At 39.1% G+C, this 24,851-nt stretch overlaps 1 protein-coding gene across 1 annotated transcript in view; it reads right to left on the bottom strand.

Moving 5' to 3' along the window:
* LOC140807432 (uncharacterized) overlaps positions 1-24,555 on the bottom strand; it is a 37,092-nt gene extending 12,537 nt beyond the window's left edge. Inside the window, exon 1 of the mRNA XM_073164270.1 lies at positions 23,949-24,555. Coding sequence (XP_073020371.1) covers positions 23,949-24,555 — 607 coding nt within the window. The remainder of the gene's footprint in view (positions 1-23,948) is intronic.
* Between the last annotated feature and the right edge of the window lie 296 nt (positions 24,556-24,851).

Raw genomic sequence — 24,851 nt, 5'->3', positions numbered from 1 at the left:
TAGAGTAGGAGTTCGTCGAGCTAAATGTTGGCCGACGGTTCATGTTGAAACTCTATGTATAAACAATCTTTATTTTCATAATATTTGAAATTATTATTTTGGCACTTCTTTATCTGTATACTCATGCTAGTTGCATAGATAAAGTTCTTGAATAAACAAATAGTAGAAAGAATATGAGATGCTCATATGATGAGTATCATGAAATTCATATTTGCAATACTGTATATTCTAAATAGTTCCTAGTCGATTCAGCCGCCGCTAAGAAGGATATAGGCCGCTCGAGTTCGAGACTAGTGTTGCCACTTTGATTGTTGCACTCCCAAGAGCAGTGTAATGCCAGAGATTTAATTACCGTAATCTGAAATTAATCTGAAATGATCTAGTGATTAATTGATGTGATGATAGACGAAAAGGATCAGACCGAGAAAGACGAGAAAAGACGCGAAATATGTGCGAGAGAGACTCCATTCGCGTACATGCACGATCTGAGGGTGCGCATATGTGCGAGGTGTCCAGTAGCCAAAGTAAATGTCCAGAGAAGTTGGCGCATATGCACCGGATGGAGGCGCGCATATGCACGAGTTGCATTGCACGAGACAGTAGGTCTCGCGCATATGCGCGGCGATGGGGCGCGCATATGCGCGAGCTGCCGAGATTACACGCGCTGAGACTTAAGGTCTCGCGCATATGCGCCGAGTAGTGTCGCGCATATGCGCGAGACGTGCAGTGCAAAGAGTTGTGCCACATTTCTGGAGCACGCATGGGATATATATATAGGTACAATTCAATTATTCCTTTAGAAATTGGAAGAAAGAAGCACCGAGAAGCTCCGTAAAATCCTTACTCCTTTATATTTTGATCCGTACGTTATATTTTAAATCTGAGTACAGTAACGAGTTTCTAGTGACGACAGCTTCAACTGGACGTAAGTTTTATTACGTTTTGACCTTTTGACATGTTTTGAAATTATGGTATTGCCAGAATCTGATGGAACTCATATATGTTGTTCTTGCGATATCAGACATTGTATAATCGAAACCGGATCGAAAAACAGATACCGTATGAAACTGTTATAAATTTTCAGGGATGATTTATTATGATTAGACCGATTTGATATCAGAATTGAGATTATAATCTATTATCGCTGGAGTTATGAGTTGTATTGATATCGATTATGCCTCGTGTATTATATCTGTGATGTTGATATTGCTGGGGTTATTGAGACTGTATTGTTACACCATTGAAACATCAGTGGATTGATATTGATCAGATTAAGTAGTGACTTCGATTATATCGTGATATCGTTGATATGGATTAGATTGTATCTTGATTCGATATTGATCAGATTATGTTTGATTTGAGTATTGATCAGAGCAAGTCTTGAATTGAGTTGTTTATTGACACAGTCTATTCAATATTGTCATTTCAGATTTGATATGGACAGATTTGACTTCGAGACTTCAGCTTCGTCAGAACGAGAAGACAAAGGTATAAGTCAATGTGGTATTGGGAGATCGACTCAAGTAGGATATACTCGAGTTTCCCTAAATCACATACTTATTGTTATTATATGCATTGATCTGATTTGATATGCTTGTTCTATTGATTTATAGGAAGCATGTATTAGACGAGTGATCTTGTGACAGAAGTGCCTGATAGTGGTGGGATCGCCACAGGCACATTGCACGATGTCACAAGATAGTGAGTTGGCGAATGTGCCAAAGTCTATCAGTTATAGGTCACCGGACGATTAACTGTCGATGTGGATAGAATTGGAGTTCTTCTATTACTGGTGATCGATACCATATCGATGTGGATAAAATTAGAGTTTCTTCTATTACTGATGATCGATATGGAATGCCAACGTCTGGAAACCGGGATCCCTAGAGTAGGAATGAGTCTAGTCTTAGATGTGGAGTTACGAGTCTGATTGATAGTTTTGTATGAATTATGTTCTTAGGAATTGATATAGTATTACTAGTTCGTGTTCCCGATTGTGATACACGTGTAGAGTATGATTTATAGTTTGATATTGATTCATGTTTCTGATTGCGATACATGTTATGAGTATATGCTTTATGCTTTTATTTCTGTTATATGAAATGCATGTTTCGTTGATTTATACTGGGAATATAATCCTCACCGAAGTTATGCGGCTGTTGTCTTGTTTGTATGTGTGCATGACAACAGGTGGGACAGGTTCAGGGTCAAGGAGATGAAAAGAGATCGTGATTAGAGTGGAGACTACGGACTTTGATTAGAAATAGGGTTTGGACACTTGATGTTTAGTTGTTAAAGCTTAGTTTGAATAAATGTATGCTGTACAGTACTCGTACTTTAATTTATACTGATATGTATAATAACTGAATGCCATTACGTTCCGCATGTAATAGTGTATTCTAAAAAAAAATTTAGACCATGTTTATTATAATTGATTAATTAGTCCCGAAGATGATTAAGAATCAAATTAGCGTCTGGGTCCCCACAACAGGTGGTATCAGAGCGATAGGTCCAGAACTGTAGGTTTTTGAGACTGAGATAGAAGCTAGTGAGCGGGGTAGAATGAATTTTCTTTTCTTGCATGTGAATGCTAGCATGATACTATGTGTTATTGCCTTGAGCTACATGGCATGTGATTTATTGTAATGTTGAATTACATTATATATGCTAATGTTGCACTATGTGCTTACTGTTTTTTTTAAAAAAATGCATGTTACCTGAATATCTGAGTTGATTTGGTAATGTGTATTATTTGAGGATGAATCAGAACCAATTCTCGATCAGAGGTAAGCTGATCGGAAAGGGACTGAGACGGATTTGTCTCATGTGATTGCTAACTCTTGTGATTATCAGATATACCTCCTAGAAGAATTCCGGAACGAGGTAGTACTTCGACCGATCAGATGGATGTGTCAGAAACTCTGATGGAAACACAGTTGATGAGGTTTCAGTCATTTCAACCGTCGATTTTGAAAGATACTGAGACGCCAGTCGACTGTGAGAATTGTCTAGAAGACATAGAAATGCTGTTTGAATTTCTTGGGTTCACAGATGATTGTAGAGTTAAACTAATCAGGGCACCAGTTATGGGAAGTCGCAAGGAATTGGTGGACTGGTAACTAAAGAAGCCTTAGAACAGCGGGGTCCAGTGATTACATGGAAATTTTTTAAAGTTGAATTCTATCAAAGATTCTTCCCCGTATCATACAGACAGGATAAAAGTGCAGAGTTTGTAAATCTAAGACAGGGTCCGTTGAATATTGGTGAGTATTTGAACCAGTTCTTCACCTTGCTACGTTTTTCCCCTCACGTGGCTAGGAATGATGCAGCTGTATTTGATCAGTTCATCCAGGGATTGAATCCGGAGATACGTACATTGGTAAATGTGAAACCACCGAATAACTTTGCTGATACTCTGAACAGAGCCAGAAGAGCAGAAACAGTTCTGATGAGACAAAAAGAAGCTTCGTATGTTCTTCCAACACCGAGACCACAGCAACTGCTTCCTAGAATCGAGATTGGTAGCAGCAGTAGTGGAAAGAAAGAACAGTTGAAAGCTCGAAAGAAGCAGTTCAAGAAGTTAGGGAGCGGTTCATCTAGCTCCAATGGTTCTAGCCCGAGTTACACCGGAGTTTATTGTAAAACCTGTGGAGGAAGACATCCCACAGAGCAATGCCGAGGTGTATTTGGTAGTTGTCATGTTTGTCGACAACCAAGACACTTTGGTAAAGTCTGTCCACAGCGAGGTTTCCGGGGATTCCAGGGAACAGAACCATCTGGACCAGTGGCACCGCCTGATTGACAATCACCTGTTGTTCACTCTTTCCAACCACCGACGATTTCTCAAGCACAACCAAGGCCAGGAAATACCTGATGAGGTAGTGGTAGGTACTGATTTACTGTATGATTATATTGCATATGTATTGATAGATACTAATACATTCCATACGGTTGTTCTTTAATGAATTGCATTGATATATGCTTTGAATTATTGTGTTATTATATGTTGTAGTATTGATCTCTTTTCTATTGGAGAGAGGTTTTATATCAATGATATCTGTTGGATTTTGTATGCTACAGTACGACAGATATGAGATTGAGTTAGATAATATAGTACTTGGTGTCATTTGATTCTGACCGCATTATTGATATTGATGTGCTGACCAAGTACAGAGCTATCGTAGATTATTTCCAGGAAATGGTAAGAGTCGGACCTGAAATGGCTGAAGAATGAACATGGTACGGTAAGAATTCTGGATTTAGAATACCTTTGATATATGTGATGTTCATAATTCAATGATTATCTAAAGGAACAGAGTGATTCCTTATGTACTCAGTTGATTTACTGAGATGGAGCGTATCATTGACTGATTTGCCAGTGACAACTAAGTTGCCAAAGTCGTCTCAAATTAACTTCCGGGTTGCCTTTAATCAGGAAGATTGATTTCAGTCTTGACTTGATATCAGATACTGTTATTATTTCTGGAACTTTGTACCGAATGATATTGATTGAATTAAAGATTAGATAGCAGATCTAGTAACCGAGAGTTACATCTGATTGAATGTTTCTTGTTAGGGATTTATTAGCTATAGTGGTGAGTTCATAAACTCAGTGTTCAGAATATTTTGATAATTTTCTGATGTATTTATTTATGGTATTCTGGTATATTCGAAGATTATGACTGCTTTTTTGAATATCTGAGTTACTGAATATTCTGGGAACTGGAAAGTTGTACATAGGAATTGTGGAAATGTGTATTTTGACTGAGACAGATTGTATTCAGGGTTTGTGACATCTGAAGATGATATATCTGTTGATTAGAGCACAGTTGAGACCGCGATTAGTTGGCCGAGATTAATATCTGTGTCAGAAATTTGTAGTTGCATGAGTTAGCAGGCTACTGTATCTGTTTGTTATTATTAATTGCTTGTGAATGATTATTTTTCTACAGCAGTAATTGATACAGATTGTATACAGTTAAGATTCGATACCGTACAAGCCGAATCAGAGCTGATTTTGAGCAGTTCAGAAAGTTGATCAGAATGGGCAGAATTTGGTATCAGTAGTCAGAACAGAGTATCGATCTGAATACCAGGTAAGTGATACTGTATTTTATGTGAATAACCGACTTGTTTGTACTGGATATTTTGAATCGAAAATGACAGATATGGTCAGAAGCGCACTGTAGTCGATTCAGTATTTATCCGGGTGACAGAATTTGTACTGAAATGTCTGAATCACCGACAGATGAAGACAGAAAAATAGAAACCAGGGGATTAGTTACACAGATTATTGATTCATGAATAGAAATGGGAGTACATTTCTATGGATTTTGTGATGAAATTATTGAAATATTTTCAAGATTATGATGTGATACGATTGTGATTGACAGATTGCTCGAATCTGCCTATATTATGTGGTACAGGATGAAGTACAAATATGACGGGACGACTGAGATATTTATCAGAAAAGTGGGCAGATTGCACTAATTGCCAAGTTGATTATATCATACCATGATTTTCAGTTGATTTTTTACTTCTGGCAGAATGTACAACAAGATCTTTCATTTATCGTTTATAGATCGACGGATAGTTGGAGCGAACTATCCTGATACTGGAGGATATCCAGGAACTGTGATGCTGGATTTTAGCACTAGTTGACACGATGTATTATTACTTTGTGAATAATCGTATCACAATATCTATCAGATGAGTATCGATATAGCATCTTTCGAGGAATTGTACAGTGAAAACTGCAGATTTTCTTCGGATGTGGATTATATCTCGGTGACACCTGAGATTGGATTTGATAGGAGCAGAGATATGAAAAAGAAATTGAAACTTATTCAGAAGAGAATAAAGACAGCTCAGAATAAATAGACTGAATAGGTCAACGTCGGATGATGACTGTTGATATTTAAGGTTTAAGACTGAATAGAACCCTGATTGAAATTATCAGATTGATAGGAAATGATGGTATTGATTTGTTATGAGCTGTTAATTGGTATATACGGAGGTTGTATAGCCAGTATTGGGAGATTGATTCTATCATCAATTGTTTCGAGTGGTATTATGAGATTATACTTCTTGAATTAATATTCCAAATTGAAATCAGAAATCCGTGAAAGAAAAATAATCCAGAATGAAGACTATTCTGCTGTTGAACATACAGTAAAGTCGTCAGGGTATCAAAGAGACTATCTGAAAGACAGAATCTGATATAAGACTGAGATTTTAGAATTGTTTCATTGTAATGAGTTTCCTGATTAACCTTTATTATATATTTCTTTCTTTATCTGATTTGATTGCTTGTGATTTCGAGGACGAAATCGAATCTTAGGGGGGGAGAAATGTAATGCCCGAGATTTAATTACCGTAATCTGAAATAATCTAGTGATTAATTGATATGATGATAGACGGAAAGGATCAGACCGGGAAAGACGAGAAAAGACGCGAAATATGTGCTAGGGAGATGCCAATCGCGCACATGCGCGATCTGGTGCGCACACATGCGCGGATTTGGCAGAAGACCTCGTGCATATGCGCGACCTGAGGGCGCGCATATGCGCGAGGTGTCCAGTAGCCAAAGTAAATGTCTAGAGAAGTTGGCGCATATGCGCCGGATGGAGTCCCGCATATGCGCGCGTTGCATTGCACGAAACATTAGGTCTCGCGTATATGCGCGGCGATGGGGCGCGCATATGAACGAGCTGCCGAGATTACACGCGCTGAGACTTAAGGTCTCGCGCATATGCGCTGAGTAGTGTGGCGCATATGCGCGAGACGTGCAGTGCAAAGAGTTGTGACACGTTTCTGGAGCATGCATGGGATATATAGGTACAATTCGATTATTCCTTCAGAAATTGGAAGAAGGAAGCACCGATAAGCTCCGTTTAAATCTGAGTACAGTAACGAGTTTCTAGCGACGACAGCTTCAACTGGACGTAAGTTTTATTACGTTTTGACATGTTTTGAAATTATGGTATTGCCAGAATCGGATGGAATTCATATATGTTGTTCTTGCGATATCAGTCATTGTGTAATCGAAACCAGATCGAAAAACAGATACCGTATGAAATTGTTATAAATTTGCAGGGTTGATTTATTATGAGTAGACCGATTTGATATCAGAATTGAGATTATAATCTATTATCGCTGGGGTTCTAAGTTGTATTGATATTGATTATGCCTCGTGGTATTATATCTGTGATGTTGATATTGTTGGGTTTATTGAGACTGTATTGTTACACCATTGACACATCAGTGGATTGATATTGATCAGATTCAGTAGTGACTTCGATTATATCGTGATATAGTTGATATGGATTAGATTGTATCTTGATTCGATATTGATCAGATTATGTTTGATTTGAGTATTGATCAGAGCAAGTCTTGAATTGAGTTGTATATTGACACAGTCTATTATATATTGTCATTTCAGATTTGATATGGACAGATTTGACTTCGAGACTTCAGCTTCGTCAGATCGAGAAGACAAAGGTATAAGTCAATGTGGTATTGGGAGATCGACTCAAGTAGGATATACTTGAGTTTCCTTAAATCACATACTTACTGTTATTATATGCATTGATCTGATTTGATATGCTTGTTCTATTTATTTATAGGAAGCATGTATTAGACGAGTATTAGACGAGTGATCTTGTGACAGAAGTGCCTCATAGTGGTGGGATCGCCACGGGCACATTGCACGATGTCACAAGATAGTGAGTTGCCGAAAGTGCCAAAGTCTATCAGGTATAGGTCACCGGACGATTGGCTGTCGATGTGGATAGAATTGGAGTTTCTTCTATTACTGGTGATTGATATGGAATGCCAACGTCTGGAAACCGGGATCCCTAGACTAGAAATGAGTCTAGTCTTAGATGTGGAGTCCACTATAATGTCTTTTTGTTTTTGGTTTTGTTTTTCTTTTAATTGTTCGAATCTTTAATTAGTAATTTTTAATTATTCAAATTTTAATTTAAGTAGTTGAGATTAAAGTATCCACTCTTTGTATTTTAATAAAGTTAACATTACTGATCATTATTGCAATCCACTTAATAAAATGGTTCCAATATATTAAATAATCATATTTATATTATATTATATTACCTTGTAAATATATAATATATACCAAAACTTATAAATGTTGTCAAGTATTTATTGTGCTATATATATTTGTAAACACTAAATCAGGGTTCCCACTTTAAATGGTCGATAAAACCAAACAAATATTTAAATGGCACTAAGAAATTAATATTATGATATATTATATATAATAAATCAAGACATCCACTTTAAATGGTTGGTAATACCAAACTATTATTTAAATGGTACCAAGAAATTAATATTATAATACATTCATATATAATAAATCAAGGCATCCACTTTAAATGGTTGGTAATACCAAACTAACATTTAAATGGTTCAAGAATTTAGTGCAACATATAGCAATAATAAATCAAAACTCCCACTTATAAGTAGGGTATAATAATACTTAAAGAAATAAATATAACATAAACGATAAATAAAGATTAAATAATTTAAAACATAGATTATTACTTTTTAGTAACCTTATTATCATACCAAGAGCTTCACATTTTCATCTCAACCTTGGAAAGTTAGCTACTCATTATTCAAAGTATAAAACTTTGAATATGAAATTAACATGCAAATTATATTTAAATGAAGAAATAAAGGAAAAATAAAGAAAGTAATATTATGAACTCAAAGATTTGTTCATAGAATGAGGGACTTCTCAATTCATTACATTGCACCCCTATTTATAGCCAAATTTGGGGAGACAACCACAAATAAAATATTATTTTTGTACACATAATTTTTCATTGGCGTTCCAAAAAATTATATTTTAATACACATCACTTTGGAAAATCTTCTCATCCGAATTTTCTTTTCCGCATAAAACAAAACATGTAGATGTCTGAGTTGTTTGAATTGTGATATTTTTTTTACCATATGACTAAGTAATTTGAAAGATATGGTCAAAATGCTAGATCATGGTAAAACTGCCACTCTTTTGGTAACTTTATTTGTTGCTTAATTTGATTCCGATTGTGAGAGGATTTTTATCTCATGCTTGTCACCAATATTGTAGATATTATCATCAACTTTCTACAGGTCCAAGAATCATCTTAATTCCATTTGCAACGCCAAGATTATTTTTTGTTTATCGAACCTGTAAAAATAGTAAAAACTTATAATTACACAACAAATTATTTTTTATACAATTTATTATAAAACATATAATATTTAAATATTTATAAAAAACACTATAAATTTATATTATAAAACATTTAATTAATGTGCAATTTTTATGTTTATCACACCCCAAACGAGCTTATTGCTAGTCCCTAGCAATTTAAGCATTAATTGTAGTGACCCGTTCCAGAATCACCTACTAATCAGAACTTAAGCATGCAAAATTAACATATAAAACTGAATCAGGTAAACAGCGGAAAAACAGTAATACAACCCAATCGAATCTGTAAGTACAAAATACTTAAACAACCAGATCGAACTAAATACCAAGAACAAATACCAACAACTACAGGTCAACCTCTGCCAGCTCCCTGTCCACTCCCTCCTGGACCGTCCAACCTGAGACCTGCCCCATCGAATAGGGTGTCCAAAACAAAGATAAACCGAGGACGTGAGCATAAAACGCTCAGCACCGAAAGCATGAGTATACAAGACTATGACATGCATGTATGCAGAATGTACTGGATACCAGGATCTGGGTATATCGAAATACTGCTCAGGTAAATGACGTCAAGGTATGTAGCACTCTGCGCCGTCGCACCAGGAGGTGGCTCCCATACCAAAATAAACCTGTGGATATACCGGTGACCTGACCACCGTCGGCCAACAGGGTCCAACCATCCACAACAAACGAGGGCTGAGCACCCTCTCAACAGGCTATCTCAAAGATAATCAGGCTCAACATGATTATGCAAATGCCGCATAATAAACCATGCATCATATGACAGATAATAATGCAACATATAAACATGCAACACATAGTAAAGCATACTCAATCCTGCTATCTCGGATAGTACTTTCGTACCTCAAACCAGTAGATTCTAGCAATCAGCCCTAGAATCAAGCCTACAATCCAAGTGATACCATATCACTAAACCACATCTAAAAGCCTTAACTAGACTAATAGATACTCCCAAATCTCAAAGGGAACCCAGAACTATACCTGCGTCCGTAGTCAACCCACTGATGCCGCTAGCCCCCAACTAGAGCACAGCTCCGCTACAAAACCAGTAGCTCCCCGCTAGTGCCCGAACCTCGGGAAAAGACTAGAAACCCATCAGAAACGACTAAAACGCTCTGGAACTCTCGGAATTGGCGAGTGAAAAGTGAAGCCTCGCGCTTCTATTTATAGACAACGATCGGAAGATCCGATCCACTTCGGAAGATCCGATCCGGTGCACTTCGGAAGATCCGATCCACTTCGGAAGATCCGAACTCTGCATGTCTTCCACGTGTCCAGCCACCTGTCTTCGGACGATCCGAACCCTGATCGGACGATCCGAACTCTGACATGACATGACTCGTCTGACTCCGAACAGAACGGTCCATCCGAACCCACTTCGGACGATCCGAACCAACTTCGGACGATCCGAACCCGGTTCGGTCCTTCCGATCCCACCGAAATACAATTAATCCAATAATTAACTCAAATTAGGCATCGGGATACTACATTCTCCCCCTCTAAAAAGGATTTCGTCCGCGAAATCGAGTCTGAAGAATGACAATTCTGAACAACAATACATTCAACTTAAGAATGAATTACAACTGAAAGTACAACTGAAATTACAATCATAACTGAAAATACTACAACTAGAACAACTCTGGATGCTCTGACCGCATGCGACTCTCTAGTTCCCAAGTAGCTTCTTCAGTACCTCGGCGCTGCCACTGCACTAAGACAAGAGGAATAGTCTTATTCCGCAGTACCTTATCCTTCCGGTCTAAGATCGAAACCGGTCTTTCTACAAAAGACAAATCCGGATTCAGCTGAACTTCTGTTGGATGCAAAACATGAGACTCATCCGCTACGTATCGTCTCAACAAGGACACATGAAACACATTGTGAACACTAGACAGATACGGTGGCAAAGCTAATCTGTAGGCCAAGTCTCCCACACATTCTAAGATCTCAAAAGGACCAATGAATCTCGGAGATAGCTTACCCTTGAGTCCAAATCTCAGAATCCTCCGAAAAGGTGATACCTTGAGAAACACTTTCTCGCCTGCATCAAAATGAAGAGGTCTGCGCTTGGAGTTCGCATAACTTGCTTGTCGATCCTGAGCAGTCTTAATCCGCTGTTTGATCACAAGAACTTTGTCCATGGCCTGCTGAATCAATTCCGGACCCTCGACCTGTCGTTCTCCGACTTCTTCCCAGAACAGGGGAGTACGACAACTTCGACCATACAATGCTTCAAACGGAGACATACCAATACTCCTATGAAAACTGTTGTTGTATGCAAACTCTATCAGTGGCAGATGATCCTGCCAAGCTGGCCCGAAATCCATCACACAAGATCTCAACATATCCTCAAGAGTACGAATAGTCCTCTCTGACTGACCGTCAGTCTCTGGGTGATATGCAGTACTCAAACTCAAGGTAGTGCCCAAAGCTTGCTGAAAGCTGCCCCAAAATCTAGATGTAAATCGAGGATCTCTGTCACTAACGATACTCACGGGCACACCATGAAACCGTACAATCTCCTGAATGTACAACCGTGCCATCCGATCGAAAGTGAAATCTCTGTTATATGGAAGAAAATGGGCAGACTTAGTAAGCCGATCCACTACCACCCAGATAGCATCTCTATTCCCCACAGACATAGGCAAGTGAGTCACGAAGTCCATCGTGATATGCTCCCACTTCCACTCCGGAATAGGAAGATTCTGCAACAAACCTCCAGGTCGTCGATACTCAGCCTTCACTTGCTGATAGACTAGGCACTTGGAGACATACTGATAAACATTACGTTTCATACCTTTCCACCAAAATCGAGTCCTCAAATCCTTATACATCTTGTTGCTCCCTGGATGAACACTCAACTTGCTACGATGAGCCTGGGACAAAATCTCCTCCCTCAAAGTGTCATCTTCCGGTACAACAACACGACCAGATAAGCACAAAAGACCCTCGGACTGATAGTGGAATCCAGAAGTATTATCTCCATCAGCCAACCGAGCTAATTTCTGAACCTTAGAATCAGACATCTGAGCATCTCTAATCCGAGAATACAAAACTGGCTCGGACAAAATAGTAGCTATACGGATACTCTCTGTTCCCTTCCGATGCTTACAATTGAATCCCATCGAACAGAAATCCTGAATAATCCCAGATACAGCACAAGTCTGAAGAGCAGATAACCTCACCTTGCGACTAAGAGCATCGGCCGTGAGATTCGCAGATCCTGGATGATACTTGATCTCACAATCGTAATCCTTGAGTAGATCCATCCAACGACGCTGACGCATGTTCAACTCAGCCTGAGTGAACAGATACTTCAAACTCTTATGATCAGTGAAGATCTCAAATCGCTCACCATACAGATAATGGCGCCAGATTTTCAAAGCAAAAACGATCGCTGCTAATTCCAGATCATGAACAGGATAGTTTTCCTCATGAGGCTTTAACTGTCTCGACGCATAAGCAATCACATGCTCATTCTGCATCAGAACACACCCTAGTCCCTGTAAAGAGGCATCGGTGTAAACACTGAAACCACCAGATCCAGACGGTAAAGCCAAAACAGGCGCAGATGTCAAACGTCTGCGAAGTTCCAAGAAACTCTCTTCGCACTCTGATGTCCACTCAAATGAAACATCTTTCCGAGTGAGCTGAGTGAGTGACTTAGCAATCTGAGAGAAGTTGACAATGAAACGGCGATAATACCCAGCCAATCCCAGAAAACTGCGGATCTCGGCTACTGTCGTCGGACGCGACCAGTTCAACACCGCTTCCACCTTACTTGGGTCAACTGAAACTCCCTTGCTAGAAATGACATGACCAAGGAATACAACCCTGTCAATCCAAAACTCACATTTACTCAACTTCGCATAAAGCTGATTCTCGCGAAGTGTCTGTAAAATAATCCTTAAGTGTTGTGCGTGTTCTTACTGATCATGCGAATAGATTAAGATATCATCTATAAACACCACAACAAACTTATCCAAGAAATCCCGAAATACCCGATTCATCAGATCCATAAAAACTGCTGGTGCATTCGTCACCCCAAAAGGCATAACCAGAAACTCATAATGCCCATACCGGGTCCTGAATGCAGTCTTCGATATGTCTCCCTGATGAACTCGAAGCTGATGATAACCAGACCTTAAATCAATCTTGGAATATACAGAGGTACCTTGCAGTTGATCAAATAAATCATCAATCCGTGGCAACGGATACTTATTCTTTATCGTAGCACGATTCAACTGCCGATAATCTATGCAGAGCCGCATAGAACCATCCTTCTTTTTGACAAAAAGAACTGGTGCTCCCCACGGGGACACACTGGGTCGAATATACCCCTTGTCAAGAAGATCCTGCAACTGCTGTTTCAATTCTTGCATCTCCGATGGAGCTAAACGATAAGGAGCTCTAGAGATTGGTGCCGTGCCTGGCACTAAATCAATGCCGAAATCCACTTCCCGAACGGGAGGAAAACCAGGAATCTCCTCGGGAAAAACATCCGGAAAATCGCAAACCACTGGAATGTCACTGATACCGTCACTAACTGCGGACGAATCAATAGCATAGATAAGGTAGACTTCCCCGCCCGACTCTAAAGCACGACAGGCTTTCAGAGCAGAAACCACAGGCATCGGGGGTCGCGCTCCCTCTCCATAGAAAAACCAACTGTCGCCCTCAACTGGACGAAACTGCACAAACTTCTGATAACAGTCCACAGTAGCTCTAAACACAGTCAGCACATCTATTCCCAGAATGCAATCAAAATCCTCCATCGCAAGAATCATCAAATTAGCAGTTAAAATATTACCCTCAAATTCTAGAGGACAACCTAAAACTAGACGTCTAGCTAGCACCGAATGACCCATCGGTGTGGAAACAGATACCATAACGTCCAAAGAAGTGAAAGGTAACTTATGACGCTTAGCAAACCTCGCAGATATGAATGAATGCGATGCACCAGTATCAATGAGAACGTAAGCAGGTAATCCACATAATAAAAACACACCTGCGATAACTCTCTCGTTCTCCTCAGCCGCCTGATCCTGGTTAAGAGCAAAGACCTGCCCTTGAGTACGCGGTCGGAGGTTAGAACCCTGAGTAGACTGTCCCTGCTGTGGCCTCTGATGAACTGAAGCCTGAGAACCAGATCCTGATCCTCCGCCCATCTGTGGACAATCCCTCTTCATGTGGCCCATCTCACCGCACTTGTAACAAGCACCCGCAACCTTGCGACAACGCTCCGTCGGATGATCCTTCCCGCAGTGCTGACACGGGCCCCTCTTCTTCCCAAAATGGTGAACTCCTCCAGATCCAGAGGAAGAAGAAGTAGATCCAGCCTTCTTAAATGCTTGGGCGCGGGGACCCAAAGAACTAGTAGGACGAGCAGACTGCATGGCTCGACCTCTCAACAAACTGCCCTCAGCCTGGCGACAACGATTTACAAGGCCCTCATACGATGTCGGATCATCGCAGACAACAACCCGATCATAAATCTCCTGATTGAGGCCCTGAAGAAAATGGTTATACTTGGCCATAGCATTGTCACTGACATGCGGAACATATGGAAGCAACTCAAAGAACTTCTGCTGATACTCATCAACAGACAAACTTCCCTGCTTCAGATTGATCAACTCAATCGCCTTGGTCTGCAGAAGAGCTGGCGGAAAGTAAAGCAACATGAAAGCGGCTCGGAAATCGGCCCAAAGAACTCGACCCTGTCGCTGAACTATCGGTGCAGAGGTAGACCTCCACCACTTGCGCGCACCACCCTCCAGCAAGAAATCAAGGGTATCAATCTGCTGCTCCGCCGAGCACTGAAAAGTCTTGAAGCAGCTCTCCATCCTCTCAAGCCAGTTCTCCGCAACATCCGGGGTCTCACCGCCTGAAAGAGGTTTCGGCCCCATCTGCAAGAACCGATGCATACTAAAACTCCGAGGCTCATCACGACGGTGTTGACGACGTTCTCGATGCTCTTGACGATGCTCCCGATCGTCGCGGTCTCCCCAGCGTCCAACGCTGCCATGACTACTAGCATCGTCGTCAAAACCAGACATCTTTTAGCTACAAAAGTTACCGGAGATTAAACCCAAAAGAACAGTTCTAAATCCCAAAATCTTAATGCATGCTCTGATACCATAAATGTAGTGACCCGTTCCAGAATCACCTACTAATCAGAACTTAAGCATGCAAAATTAACATATAAAACTGAATCAGGTAAACAGCGGAAAAACAGTAATACAACCCAATCGAATCTGTAAGTACAAAATACTTAAACAACCAGATCGAACTAAATACCAAGAACAAATACCAACAACTACAGGTCAACCTCTGCCAGCTCCCTGTCCACTCCCTCCTGGACCGTCCAACCTGAGACCTGCCCCATCGAATAGGGTGTCCAAAACAGAGATAAACCGAGGACGTGAGCATAAAACGCTCAGCACCGAAAGCATGAGTATACAAGACTATGACATGCATGTATGCAAAATGTACTGGATACCAGGATCTGGGTATATCGAAATACTGCTCAGGTAAATGACGTCAAGGTATGTAGCACTCTGCGCCGTCGCACCAGGAGGTGGCTCCCATACCAAAATAAACCTGTGGATATACCGGTGACCTGACCACCGTCGGCCAACGGGGTCCAACCATCCACAACAAACGAGGGCTGAGCACCCTCTCAACAGGCTATCTCAAAGATAATCAGGCTCAACATGATTATGCAAATGCCGCATAATAAACCATGCATCATATGACAGATAATAATGCAACATATAAACATGCAACACATAGTAAAGCATACTCAATCCTGCTATCTCGGATAGTACTTTCGTACCTCAAACCAGTAGATCCTAGCAATCAGCCCTAGAATCAAGCCTACAATCCAAGTGATACCATATCACTAAACCACATCTAAAAGCCTTAACTAGACTAATAGATACTCCCAAATCTCAAAGGGAACCCAGAACTATACCTGCGTCCGTAGTCAACCCACTGATGCCGCTAGCCCCCAACTAGAGCACAGCTCCGCTACAAAACCAGTAGCTCCCCGCTAGTGCCCGAACCTCGGGAAAAGACTAGAAACCCATCAGAAACGACTAAAACGCTCTGGAACTCTCGGAATTGGCGAGTGAAAAGTGAAGCCTCGCGCTTCTATTTATAGACAACGATCGGAAGATCCGATCCACTTCGGAAGATCCGATCCGGTGCACTTCGGAAGATCCGATCCACTTCGGAAGATCCGAACTCTGCATGTCTTCCACGTGTCCAGCCACCTGTCTTCGGACGATCCGAACCCTGATCGGACGATCCGAACTCTGACATGACATGACTCGTCTGACTCCGAACAGAACGGTCCATCCGAACCCACTTCGGACGATCCGAACCAACTTCGGACGATCCGAACCCGGTTCGGTCCTTCCGATCCCACCGAAATACAATTAATCCAATAATTAACTCAAATTAGGCATCGGGATACTACATTAATAGCAATGCAAAACATATTGATTAATTTAAATAGAAATGTAATCGGAACTATCCAAGTGTTTAAATTAAATTTGAAAACTGTCAAAGTTATATCAAGATCATTATAATTATAATTTATGAAATAATCTGAACTGATCAATTCAAAGCTTATGTTCAGGTAATTAAATTGACACGGCCTTCAGAAATTCTTAGTAAGAATTTCAACTCCATATCCTCACATGTGAATAAATGTTTCAATCATGGAAACGATTTCTCTCATGGAGTTGGGATACAGATAAATGCTCAAGAAAATGGTTTACAGAATGCAGACATACAAACGAGCCAAATTAATCAAAAGATAGGAAATCCATTGATTCAAAATATAGTTATTCTTATTATATATATTTTTTTTCTGATATTTTTTTCTTTTTTTTAACATCACGGAATCAGACTAAGTTTATGCTTCTTGACCACATTTTTATTTAATTTGGACAATATATTTCTCTATTTCTATTTTTTTCTTTTTTTATGAGAGATAAATGGGTCGTAGTATATAACTTTAAAATTACATAAATCTTCAACATCTTTCTTTCTCTTTTTTTTTTCTTTTTTTTTCTTCAGTAATATCATATATATTTTTTTTCAAAATAAGAACTCAAGATCTAAACAATAGATAGCCTCTCTAATGATCAATAAAGGCTCGAAAGCTGTTTTCTCAGTGCTCTCCACTCACTCACAAAATATTTGTGAGTTTAAAATTTTAGGCACTCTTATAAGGTATATCTTGGGCCATATACTTTAATATTTGATTTTATCACAATGGTTAATCACTCAAAAAAATTTCATAAACCATATTTTTATAGTGATCGGAATATTAAAATTGACTTTTTTTTCAAATAAAAATTTAAACATCCTTAAATAGACTAATACATGTTCTAATTTAAGCCTTTCAAACATGTAATGTATGATATTTTTGCAAAAATTATTAAGATAAAAAAAATAAACATGGTTTTATTTTAAAATAATATATATTTAAAAAAAATTTAAGTGTTTTTTTATAAGTTTGTTTTCTCCCCCCAATCAGAATATGACATTATCCATAATGTCAAATTAACTATTAATAAATAGTATATAATGAAAGAGATATCCCCTGAAATTTTGTTGAAGATAACAAACTGAAACAAACTCAAACCAATCCACGACTTTTGAATCAATGATCCAACTTTCTTTTCTTACTGCTTGAATGCGACCAATTGATCTTTGTTATCATCGGGTCAGACTTATGAACAAAAACATCCACATTATCAATTAATTGGTCGACAGTCGAAGCAGAGATGAGCATCCGTCGTGAATTTTCTGAAATGAAATTATGTTCCACAGCTTTATCAAGAAATGTCAACAAACTGTCATAATAATTATTGATATTCAACAAGCCCACAAGTTTATTATGGATATTAAGTTGTGTCCAAGAAACAGTGCGAAAATTTTCTCCTAATGTACCAAACCACCTGGTAGTTCGATAAAAGCATAAGAATTTTAATCATTTTGGTGATTCTTTCATACATAGAAGAAACTTTTAATTCCTCTCCAATCGTAACACCTGTAATATTTCCTTCAGCTAAGGCTATAGGAATAATAACCAAATCCTGACTACCTCTGTGGGGACCCGAATGCTAATTCATTTCTTAATCATAATTGGGAATAAATGGATCAATTACAAAAACTGGGACTAATTTTTTTTTTAAATACATAAGTGCGGAACATAAGATAATCCATTTTATATAAACATCAAGAGTAAAGTACAAGTATTGTACAACATACATTCATATTAAACTAAGGTACAACAACTACATATCTAGTGCTGAAACCAATTCTACTTCTGGGTCCGGATCTCCACGCTAAACTTGATCTCTCATCCTCATCTCGACCCTGATCCTGTCCCACATGTTTTCATGCACACATACAAACACAACAACAACCGGATAACTCTGGTGAGAATAGAATTCCCAGTATAAACAACGTATACATGCATTTCATATAAACATATAAAAAAGCATATAACAGTTATCAATAACATGTATCAAATTTGGAAACATGAAATGATATAAACCTGCAAATCAAACTCATATCTCTGACTCGACTCTGATCTAGTCTAGGGATCCCGGTTCTCGGACGTTGGCATATTATATTGAATATCTGCAATAGAAGTCGATCTAATCCTAAGCACATCGATATAAACCAAACATCCAATGTCTTGGCACCTCTGCCAAGTACTCGTTCTCGACATCTATCTTCTATTATCTGCTTTTCTATAAATCAATAGAATAAGCATATTCATTCAAGTAATACAAAGGTATTAAAACAATAACAAACAAGTATGTGGTGTTGGGAAACTCAAGTCAAATCTAACTCGAGTCTTATCTCCCAGTTAACATTGATTTATACTTTTCTATCGTAGTACAAACGCTTGACAACTATGATCTTTCTTCTACTGATTCTGATTCCAATCTTGAATAATAATTCAAGAAGAATAATATCATAATACAACTCAAAGCAAACTCTGGTAGAATCAATCTCAATCTAGTACATGTCGATGGCATAAAGGTACAATCTCAAAATACCGGCAATACAATATCAGTATATACCAATCAACAACTCATAATCAATCAACAACACAATCTGATACCAAATCTGTATATTCACAATCAAATCTGAAAAATCATAAAAATTTCATATGGTATCAATTCTCCAATCCATTTTCGATTATACGATGACTTTATTCTCAAGAACACATAACACAGATCAAATCATGATTTCCCCCAATAATAAATTCTCAAACCATGCTACAACTCAACAAAACTTACATCTTTTAGAAGCTGTTGATGAGAGGATTAGAGAACTGTATTCGGATCGAAATTCTGATAGCCGAATGTAGCACAATCACAACTCTAAGATTCAAGAAAAATTTGAGGATTTCAGGGAGCTTCTCATTCCTTTCTTTCTGAAATTGCTGAAGGAAATGATAATATATATATATATATCAACTTGATTGGTTAAGCCAAGTGGCTAATTCTTCAATCTGCACGCCTCACGCATATGCGCGACCCACCATGGCGTATATGCGTGAGACTCTATGTCTCGGCACATAACAAATTTTTCTTCTCGCACATATGTGCGCCCTGACCCAGCGCATATGCGCGAGACCTACTGTATCGGCACTAATGGAAATCACCAGCTTGTGCATATGCGCGCCCTATCTCGCAAATATACGCGAGGTTCTCTGTCCATCTCGCAAATGAACGAGGTGTTCTGTCCTCGCACATAATTCATGTCTTCTCAAATCTTTTCTCGGTCTATGCCTTTCATAATCATATCAATTCATCAATTCATAATCAATAATATAAGATTAACAATTAAAAATCTCGGGCACTACATTTCACCCCCCCTAAGATTGTATTTCGTCCCCGAAATCACAGGAAATCAAATCAGATACAATAAGAAATGTATAATAGAAGCTAAACAGAAAACTCACATCAATGAAACAACTATGGAAATCTCTGTCTCATATCTAATTCAGTCTCCCAAGTAGCTTCTTCAATGTCATGACGACTCCACTGAACTTTCACCAGCGGAATACTCTTCGTTCTTAGCTGCTTTTCTTTACTATCGAGAATCTGGATCGGCTTTTCAAAATAACTTAGAGTTTCATCAAGTTCTGCCTCGTCTGGCTGAAGAATATGAGATGCATCAGGAATATATTTCCGTAATAAAGATACATGAAAGACATCATGTATTCCAGATAGAGATGAAGGTAGGGCAGTCGATAGGAACGATCTCCTATCTTCTCCAGAATCTCATACGGCCCAATGTATCGTGGAGACAACTTCCTTTTTCTTGCCAAATCTGACACAACACCTCTGAAAGGAGAAATCTTCAAAAATAATCTGTCTCCTGCTTCAAATACCAACGGTCTACGTCGAACATTGGCATATTTGGCCTGTCTATCCTGTGTTGTCTTCATTCTTTTCTGAATCAACTTCACTTTCTCAGTCATTTTCTCGAATCATATCAGGCCCAATCTCAGTTACCTCAGAAATATCATCCCAATAAAGTGGATATCTGCACTTCTTGCCGTACAACTCTTCAAATGGAGCCATTTCTATACTCGTTTGATAGCTGTTGTTGTACAAAAATTCACAAAGTGGTAAAGAATCTTGCCAATTAGTGCCAAAATATAGCACTACATCTATCAGCATATCCTCCAATGTCTGGATAGTCCGCTCTGACTACCCGTCAGTCTGAGGATGGTATGCAATACTCAAGTGCAATTTCGTACCTAGAGCTTGCTGAAAACTATGCCAAAAGTGCGAATTAAACCGAGGATCACGGTCTGAAACAATCGACTTCGGCACTCCATGCAATCTGACCACTTCTCTGACATAAATCTCTGCCATATGGTCATGTCTGTACGTCATCTTGTACAGAATAAAACATGCTGATTTGGTCAATCTGTCAATCACAACCCAAATCGCATCACAACATCTAGAGGAATGTGGTAGCTTTGTCACAAAATCCATGGAAATGTGATCTCATTTTCATTCAGGAATAGATAAGCTATGCAACAAACCTCCTGGTTAATTTCTTTCGGCTTTCACCTGTTGGCAATCAAACATATGGATACAAATTTGGCAATATCTGCTTTCATTTGTTTCCACCAAAACTGTTTCTTCAGATCGTTATACATCTTTCTGCCACCAGGATGAATACTGAATCGACTACTGTGCGCTTCTGACAGAATCTACTGTTTCAAATCTGAAATATCTGGCACGACAAGTCGATTATTCATATGTAAGACATTCTCACGAACCTGATATTCTGATCGATGCCCTGATCTGATCATCGAAATCGAGTTCTGAATATTCTGATCCACTTTCTGTGCTTCTTTGATTCTCAAAATCAGTTTTTGTTCAACTTGAATGGCATAGAGTCTCAACGGTTTACAATCTATTTCAAATACTAATCCAGATAAACAACAATCTTCAATCAAATTCGAAACACCAATCGTCGATAAGGATAAAGAACATACCTTTCGACTCAGTGCATCGGCTGCTGCATTTGACTTCCCTGGGTAGTATTTGATTTCACAATCAAAATCTTTAAGAAAATCAAGCCATCTTTGTTGTCTCATATTCAGTTCTGACTGTGGAAACAGATATTTCAAACTCTTGTGATCAGAATAAATCTCAAACTTCTCACCGTATAGATAGTGTCGCCAAATCTTCAAAGCAAACACAATGGCCGCCAATTAAAGATCATGAATTGGGTAGCGAGTCTCATGTGGTTTCAATTGTCTCGAGGCATAAGCAATCACATGTACTCGCTGCATCAAAACACAACCTAATCCTCTGTGAGAAGCATCACAATAAACAACAAAATCACCATTACCTGACGGAATAGTCAACACCGGAGCACTGGTCAATCTTTTCTTCAACTCTAGAAAACTGGATTCACACTCTTCCGACCAAACAAACGGTGCATTTTTCAGAGTCAGTTGAGTAATCGGTTTAGCAATACTGGAGAAATCTTTAATAAATCTTTGATAATAGCCTGCTAAACCCATAAAACTGCATATCTTTGACATTGATGTCGGTCTCGGCCAACTAATCACAGCCTCAACTTTGCTAGGATCGATAGAAATACCGTCTCCACATATAATGTGCCCCAAAAATATTACATGTCTCAACCAAAACTCACATTTCGAAAGCTTGGCATACAGTTTTTCAGCTCTCAAAGTTCTCAATACAATTCTCAAATGTTCAGCATGATCAATCATATTCTTCGAATATAACAGAATATCATCAATAAAGATAATCACAAAATCATCAAGGTACTTCTGAAACACACGGTTCATCAAACCTATAAATACAGCTGGAGCATTCGTTAAACCAAACGGCATGACTATAAACTCATAATGGCCATACCTGATTCTGAAAGCTGTCTTCGAGATATCAGAATCTTTAACTCTAAGCTGATGATATCCAGATCTCAGATCGATCTTGGAATACACAGAAGAACCCTGCAACTGATCAAATAAATCATCGATACGAGGAAAAGTATATTTATTATTTACCATAGCCTTGTTCAGTTGCCGATAGTCAATGCAGAGTCTCATTGAACTATCCTTCTTTCTGACAAACAATACTGGAGCACCCAAGGAGAAACACTCGGTCTGATGTAACCCTTGGCCAGTAAATCTTCTAACTGATCTTTCAATTCTTTCAATTCAATCGGTGCTATTCTATATGGAGTTTTTGAAATAGGAACCGTACCTGTTACCAATTCAATGCTGAATTCTATCTCTCGAACTGGAGGCAAACCCAGAATCTCATCTGAGAATACATCAGCAAATTCACATACCACTGGCAAATCTTCCAATGTAGGGCTCGATTTCAGTACATCTGAATACACAAGGAATCCCTCTGGTACTTTCTGTAATAATCGAGTCATAGACAACGCAGATATCAAAGGAATCCGTGATCTGGAAACCTTACCGTAAAATTTCCATTCATCAGCCATATCAGGACTGAATCTCACAATCTTATGGAAACAATCTACGGTAGCTCTGTACTTGGTCAGCATATCGATACCAATAATGCACTCAAAATTAGAAAACCCAAGTACAATACAGTCTAACTCAATCACATGTCCGTCATACTGTAGCATACAATTTTAACAGAATTCACTGATATCAAACCTCTCCCCAAAGGTTAAGAGACAGATACTACAACAGATAATGACTCAATAGGTAGAGCATGTATCAATGCAAATCTCTCAGATATAAAAGTATAAGATGCACCCGTATCAATCAATACATAAGAAGGATAACCACAAAGAGAACAGTTACATGCACCAACATCATCTGGTGCTTCATGTGTCTGTTCTTCAGTCAATGCAAACACTCTGGCCTGCTGTCATGGAGGCCGGCTTCCTCCTGGCCTCGGATGTGACTGGTCAGGTGCTGGCTGGAAAGAGTGAACAGCAGATGATCATCTATCAGGCTGTGCTACTGATCCAGATGATTCTGCTCCCTGGGATCTTTGGGATTTTTTCTGTGGACAGACTCTGGAAAAATGTCCCTGCTGTCTGCAGATGTTGCAACTACCAAACACTCCCTAGCATTGCTCGGTCGGATGTCTTCCACCACAAGTTCTGCAATAAGCCCCGGTATAACTCTGTCTTGAACCACTGGAGCTAGATGAACTACTCCCTGACTTCTTAAATTGTTTTTCTCTAGCTTTCAAATTATCTCTCTTTCCACTGCTGCTACTGCCACTCTCAAATCTGGGAGGGGGTTGGTGAAACTGATTAGAAGGTGGTTGTTGTTGTTTCGATGCTGGTGCAACATACGAAGCTCCCTTTTGCCTTATCAGGCCGACTTCAACTCCTTTGGCCCGGTTCAAAGCGTCAACAAAATTATTCGGTCGCCCTGTGTTCACCAATGTAAAGATCTCAGGATTCAGCCCATTAATGAACTGATCAGTAACAGCCTCGTCATTCTCAGCCATGTGTGGAGCAAAACGTAACAAGATAGAGAACTTGGCCACATATTCTTCAATGTTCAGTTGACCGTGTCTCAGATTAGAAAACTCTGGTCCCTTGTCTTTCCTATACGATAATGGGAAAAATCTTTGATAAAATTTAGTCTTAAAGATGTTCCAAGTAATAGTCGTACCTCGATGCTCCAATGCTCTCTTGGTCGTAAGCCACCAATTCTTAGCAACATCATGCAATTGGTGCCCAATCAATATGACTCTTCGCTCATCTGTATAATCCAATGAATCAAACAACATCTCTATGTCATCTAGCCAACTCTCACGGTCAACTGACGTCTCAGTTCCTTTCAGAGTCGGTGGTTTAAACGACTGAAATCTCTTCAGTAGTGTTTACATCGGTGTTGCTGTAACATCCATCGGATTAGCTGAGGTACTACCCTGTTCTGGGATTCTTCGAGGAGGCATATCTAATTATCAAAAGGGTTAGTAATCAATTCGAGCAAATCTGTCTCAGTCCTCCTCTGATCTTCTTACCTCTGATCAAGAATCTGTTCTGATTCATCCTCAAATAATACATGCTTACAATCAAATCA

The sequence above is a fragment of the Primulina eburnea genome, chromosome 1 (assembly GCF_022965805.1).
Source record: "Primulina eburnea isolate SZY01 chromosome 1, ASM2296580v1, whole genome shotgun sequence".
NCBI classification, from domain to species: Eukaryota; Viridiplantae; Streptophyta; class Magnoliopsida; order Lamiales; family Gesneriaceae; genus Primulina; species Primulina eburnea.
This window is presented reverse-complemented; position numbering and strand designations above follow the sequence as displayed.